Source organism: Montipora foliosa, chromosome 3 (genome assembly GCF_036669935.1).
Source record: "Montipora foliosa isolate CH-2021 chromosome 3, ASM3666993v2, whole genome shotgun sequence".
Lineage (NCBI taxonomy): Eukaryota > Metazoa > Cnidaria > Anthozoa > Scleractinia > Acroporidae > Montipora > Montipora foliosa.
In genome coordinates this window covers 2,005,816-2,012,462 of record NC_090871.1, presented here as the reverse complement: position 1 = coordinate 2,012,462, position 6,647 = coordinate 2,005,816, and the positions used below count along the sequence as shown (strand labels likewise).

The 6,647-nt window shown below is 42.1% G+C and overlaps 1 protein-coding gene across 1 annotated transcript in view; it reads right to left on the bottom strand.

Moving 5' to 3' along the window:
* Positions 1-379: 379 nt before the first annotated feature.
* Positions 380-6,647, bottom strand: part of LOC137996425 (translocation protein SEC63 homolog) — a 26,904-nt gene continuing 20,636 nt past the window's right edge. The window contains exons 17-22 of the mRNA XM_068841812.1: positions 6,404-6,544; positions 5,203-5,459; positions 3,709-3,871; positions 3,292-3,390; positions 2,659-2,763; positions 380-1,965 (exon numbers count right to left, since the gene is read on the bottom strand). Coding sequence (XP_068697913.1) covers positions 1,846-1,965; positions 2,659-2,763; positions 3,292-3,390; positions 3,709-3,871; positions 5,203-5,459; positions 6,404-6,544 — 885 coding nt within the window. The 3' untranslated portion in view covers positions 380-1,845. The remainder of the gene's footprint in view (positions 1,966-2,658; positions 2,764-3,291; positions 3,391-3,708; positions 3,872-5,202; positions 5,460-6,403; positions 6,545-6,647) is intronic.

Genomic DNA, 6,647 nt, shown 5'->3' with positions numbered 1-6,647 from the left:
CCACGAAAGCACTGGAATCGAAGTGTGGCGATTTCCCAGAGTCTCTATTCTCACTTTCCACTAGTGATTTTTAAGATACTGGGGCCCTTCGGGGCTGGTTGAAACGAGGTTGTTCACTATTTTAAAATGTTGAAGCATCCACGAACCTCGCAGTTTTTTTTTGGCCTCTTATTTCATTAGATCGCGATTGTTTGGTTGCCGCTCTGTATCCCGTTTTGAAAAAGAGTGACGGGGTATAAGGTAACTGCGCCAGGGTTTCTGCAATTGTTGGGAGGGACGCGTTCTTGCTGCCATGTTGGGAAATGCAGCCTCTTGTTTTTGCCAAACCTTCAGCAAACACATCCATTTTAACTCTTTTAGATTAATCACTCCATACTCATTCTTTTCTTCACTTTTAATTTGTTTAATTCCGCATGATAAAATTAGATCTGGCCTGGCACCTTATGTACCCAGTACCTTTACACTTTTATTGGAATGACTAACAACGCAAATGAAACAATTTCAATAGCTATACTTGACTTGCACGTTCTATTTTCATTCTTGTCGCCATATTGGTACCAAAGACAATAGATGTTCTCAGAATGCCCTTGGACGATGGGGACCTGGGAACTAAAACAGAACCCTAACCATAACCCAGGCGCCCATCGTACGCGTCCATGGGTATTCTGAGATATGGAAACAAGTAATAGCAGACAATAGAACCCCCTTATCTTAACAAAACTAAACATGGCGTCGGAGATGACTTGGGGAGATCATTCTAGAGGTTTTTGGTTTCGTGTTTGTAAGTCAGAGATTTGAGATTTGATTTTATTTGAACAACAGTCCAACGTTTGGATTCTTCCCGAATCGGGCATCATTAAAAGAAGCAGCAACAAAATTTTGCTTTCTTCGCAGTGCGGACAGCTGTGGTTTTCTGCTGCCGGAACAAACCATGTTTCTTTTTTACGCTTTTCGAAGGATTAAGCCCCGTCCACACGAGCAACTTTTATGTGACAATTTTTGAGTGATAATTTTCATGCTACAAATGTATTTACTGAAAAGCTGGCGAGTTATCTTTTATGTGACGAAAAATTGCTAGTGTAGACGGCTCTTCAAGTAATTGTGGCAAATAGACCTTATTGGAGTTGAGCCTGCAGGCACATTTTCTTATGTTTAATTAAAGCTACATGCAAAAGAGGCTCAAGGGTCATTTCGACACAAAATGACCCCTTGCCTCGTTTATGTGGCAAAACCGCTGATAACTCCGATAACAGCTATTCCTGCCTCTTGGTGAGCGCCACTGGAGAGAGACCAAGCAACCTCGCCTTGCTTATGCTTTATCTCTGCTGTCCAAAGGCATTGCTGACTCGTTCAACTGCGAATTGACAACAATTATTATTTGTTGCGTTATCCACACGATCAAATGCATTTGCCTCATAAGACTAGTGATTGCTCGAGTGGATGGGGCTTCATTCTAAGGAGCATAGTTAGTAATTACCTTTTAGTGATGTCAAGCATATTATTGTTATTCGTACATCAAGAAATGAAATGTTAATTTCTCACTTTCGTCAAGCTCGTGTTTCAGTTGATGTTGGAGAAAATACTGTCTGAATATGCTAATATTGAAACGTAAAATTTAGTGTTAAATTTGGCGGGGAGAGAAGTACGATTCCCCTTTGAACTTGAAACAAGGTGTTGTTCAAGGCGCGGATAATCAGATTAGCGGTTAGTTTATCCAGCAAGGGAGATGTCGAGCTCCTTAGGGAAGGAACAGCGAGAAAGAGATAAAGTAACAAAGCGAATGAGATCTAGATCAGTTCCATCGCTCATCTCTCTTCATCTTTTGTTTCCTCAGCTGTGCGGCTTTTAGTCCGAATACTCTTCTTCCTCGCTCTCTCCGCTCTCATCTACATCATCTTTGTCTTCCTCTTCTGATTCAAAGTCCCACTGTTTAGTATCAACTTCTTTAGCTTCCTCTACATCGATCTGCAATCAATTAAAAATGCACTTTAGGAAGCATAATAGCAGTCAAGACCCGGGGAAAACGGCTTTTTGTTGAAGGATGTTGACTGCTGGGGTGGGTAAATTGGTTTCAACAAAGATTCACGAGTAGCCCGGTATTCAGTCCCAGGCTGCAGCCGCAGTTGTTACTATGGATACGGACATGCATACGTCTGAGAGAGACCGATTGGTGCGCAGGCGCATTTCCAACAATTTTGAAAGGGGGGGGGGGGGGTGGAAGGGGAGGGGGAAGGGGGGCAAACGGATTCAACTTCATTCAACATTCGCGATAACAAAAAATTGCTGAATCGTTAAATCGTTCAACAACTTTCCCATTTCTCACATAGCTCAACAGATTGTACTTCACTTACAAATGATTTTTCAGTGGCATGTTTCTGAAAGGCTCCAAAAGCCACTTGAAGAAAGGTTGGTCTTCTTAAAAGGTTTTCAACTTGCCTGAAGATTTTATCTTTGTATGGCACCAGAACACTCGTAACAAGTCCGAAAACTTTCGGACTGCCAAATCGTTCTCACGCCGAACGGTTCTGGGGAGTTCAAAAAATAAGATTGGAGTACGAGGTCTAGGACGACTACGAGTTGTGAGCACGCGCATTTCAAAAATTGCCGTCTTTAAACCTAGTCCGCGTGCTCATTCAGTACAGACCGCTGGTTACTTACATGGAAGTTCTTGTGCACATCCACATCTAAGTACGAGTCTGAGCGTAATGTGACGGTGTAATGGTAGGTTTTTGCCTTGTGAGGAGCTTGAAACTTCAATTCCAACTGCAAGAAGAAAATAATATCGCTTATTCTAGCTTTCAGATAGTACGCGATTGGCTAATTTTGCGGGCCGTATTCAACAGTACGGCCCCCGCTAAATTTGAAATTGTGATGCAACATTTTCTAGCAAATTTTTCATGTTATTTTTGGCAAATAAATTCGAGAAATAGAACCAAGCCTAAGGTCCGTACTGTAAATTAGGGACCGAGCTTTTTTCCCGTTGACTTATGTATGGCCCAAGCGCGAAGCGCGCGGGTCATAAATACACGGGGGAAAAAACGATTCCCTTTTTACGCTAAAAAGCCATTCTTGACACGGAAGTATCTCAGTGCCAAGCGCCTTTTGTAGTTCTGATTGAGTTTTTAAACTAGGAAATGGAAATGAGGTAGGAACCGAGTTAGGAATCGGAATCTAGTCATCATTTGGATACCTCTAATTTTGTTTACTAACTTGCTTATCAGTTTTTCTCGTCAACTGGGGTTTTAGCATTACCGATCCAAAGATTACCGAAAAAGGCTGTTGTCATTCTACCTTTTCCTCATCTTTAAGGTTAAATATCTGTTGCGGTGGTGTTATAAGTTCTGCTCTCCTGCGATCAGTCACGTAAATCCACCACCACTCTTGTTTCTCCTAGGAATTGAATAAAAAAAGTTACGCAAATAAGCTGATGCCAACCACACGGTAGTCTGCTGGCAGAAAGCAAAATTGGCCTACATACAGAGTTGCCTACTAGTTGCGCCTGCGCAAAAACGCCGCGAAAGATGAGATACGACTATATTTCTGGACACACGTGACAACGAATAGAGGAAACTTTTGCAACCCCTCCCGCCACATGAAGCTCCAGAAAGCGTCTTGTGAGCGAAAGGAAAAACATTCAATCTGTTTTCTACGAATAATCAAACAAAAGATGTGAAATTTGATATCGATTTCAACTTGTCTTGTGTTTACCTCTGGGAAGTAAGGTGCATGTACGATGTGGCTTTCTTTCGACTTTGCATCTAAGATCTTATCCCGATTCTTGACGTCGGCTTGTAGTCGGTCCCACTCGGCTTCATCTTCGGAATAACGAGCACTAGCATCTTCTTGGGGAGCGTCGCTGTCTTCATCCTCGCTGAAAAATGGAAAAAACAGCACAGTTAAAGGCACGGTTTAAACTTGAGCCGTTTTCAGTAAACCGTCGAAAACATTTCGCTTTTTCGTCAGTTTTACATTGGTTTTAATTGACTACCCTCAGACAAAAATGACGACGCTGACAAATCATTGGAGCTTATCATTAATCAAAGCGCAAAGCAAGTATAAGTAGTATCCGTGCTAAGCGGTAGATATAGATAACGTACGCAGACAACTTACCACTTCACATTACACTCTAATCAGTTAAGTCTGTTCAAATATAAGTGCTACACGGCCAACGTTTGCAAAAACGTAATCCTTCCTTGTACTTGTACATGTTCATTGCCATGACTTTAAAATCTTCAGTTCCCACGGCCTGCTCCCGTCTGACCTTGTAGCTCAGTCGGTAGAGCAGCGGTGATCTAACCCGAAGGTCGTGAGTTCAATTCCTACCCTGGTCAGAGTTTTTCTCTGTCCTTGTGTGGGCCCATTTCCATCAGTAGGGCTAACGCTCATATGGTTCATATGGGATAGAAATCGAGCACTTCACATTACACTCTATTCAGTTAAATCTGTTTAAAATATAAGTGCTACACGGTCAACGTTTGCATAAACGTCTTCCATTCAGTCTTGCCTCTGAATGGCTACGATTGTCGCCTGAGATTATTTAGATAATCACCAAGCGTAACAAATACAATCAGGTCAATCATCGCGAAATTCTATTATAACTTTATTGGGGAGCTTAAAAGCATGAGATGTTTTTGAGCCATGGACTAGCCCGGCTGCAAAAGAAGGCTGTTCCGTTGAAATGGCGCGCGGTCGCAATACAGGGGCTTGAAACTAGTAACGAAGCCCCCATACTTCCACCCCGCGTCACTTCAACGGAAGACTAGCCATGGACAGCAACCGGAAGTAAAATGTTTCCCTTTTTATCTTGTCTTGATACTATCACATTTATAAGTGTCTTTTCACGATTAATTAACAATTAGACCCGTAGCCCGCAAGGGCTACAGGTCTAATTGTTTTAGTATCACCCAACTAGTCGGATAAAAAAGGCAATAATAAAGTTATCAAAAGCAAGTTAAAGAAATCTTTATTTGGGAATAAAGCGAAAGAAAGCGTCATGGTTTTCGCTTCGAGGACTATTACTAATAGTCCTCTAGTAGCGTAGCCAATTTAAATGCAGGATTTGCATTAGTCCACTAGTTGGGTGATACTAATGACTATTAGTCTAATAATCTCGGAGTACCGTCCAAGCATTGGAAATGTCCACACCCGGTTAACGTCCGTTCGTGCTTCGGCTCCCTATTATAAACAGCACTGAAAACAAACCTGCTGGTGTCCAGCTCAGACGACTCGCCCTCTGGTGGTGGCTTTCTACTAGGTTTTTTGATTTTCTCTGCTATCTTATTATTTGTTTTTTCATCTTCGTCTTCATCCTCTTCGCCATCCGCTTCCTCTTTCTCTTCATTTCCGTTTCCGTCATCTTCTGGGTCTCTCTCGTCGTTCTCTTCTTGCCTACTTTTATTCTTCGTCGATTTGGTTTTTCTTTTCCGTTCACCTGTCTCTTCCTTCTCTTCGCTAGCTTTCTGAAATGATAAACGTTGTTTTACAATTCAGTAACAGTTAACAATTTAATCTTTTTCGTGTCTGTCACGGCTCGGACTGTAACGAACGTGAGGGTACACCCAAATTCACTAGCTTCATTTCCCACGTTTTATTCCTGTAACGATTCTTCAATACAATATCTCGACTTTGCTACTCGAATTCTACAGTTATTGCACAACAATCACTGCTCTCGCTGCTCCGATTGTACTATTGACACGTCAAAAACGTTTACTGATCAACAGCCGAAAAACGAATCCAACACATTCGCCTCTGGTTATAAACCAACAGCTCTGGTCACGGCCCAGATAAACTAACGAAGTCGCAAGCACTAAGAAAAAGGCGCAGATGGAAGTAACATTGACTAAGACGCCTACCCCCCCCCCCCCACCCCCCAAATTTCCCTTTTGACACTTGGCACTTGCTTCACGATTGCCGACTCTCCTTTGACCGGTTCTGCTACAATAGTGGAGAAAAATGTTGACATAAATGAATGCTACGTCCACATCTCAAATAACACTTTTGCCACGAAGTAATCCTTTGATTAGAGTTCTCCCTCCCCACAAAACAACGTTAAGACATCGCCGCGTTATTTGCTTATCTTTCTTCACAACACTGTATTGGGTGGGGTGAAGTGGGGTGGGTGGAAGGCAGCATTGGTGGCTTTCTTGTTAAAGCTATGGTTGAAAAGTTCGAAAAATGGGTCAAATTTTTGTCTAGGATTGTAGATAACACACGAATATGTAGTAGGTCTTTCGACGCAAACAAGTCCTACCGCAGAGGTGTACAAAAACTAAATATTTGGGATTTTACTCTTAAACTATAGGCTCTTAACCAGACATGTTTTACTGACCGCCAAACGACATCTAGTTTCGGTTTTGTACGATGAACAGCAGCTTCATTTCTTTCGGCTTTCAAACAAACTCACCTCTTTTTCCTCCAAAGAGTTATTCTTTTTCGGTTGTTGTTTTACTTGTTTTCTCTTTGGCTGCTGTTTTTGTGGCTTGGCCCTCCTACCTTTCTTTTTGTTTTTCTGCCAAACTCTTTGCCCTCCGGATTGCGGGGAGCCCTGGAAAGTAAAAAAAAAAAGTCACAAATCGATGCGTGATCTTACTGTAGCTTCCATGCAAAGGGAAGCTATGCGCATTATTCTGCCAAACCTAAGTTACCTA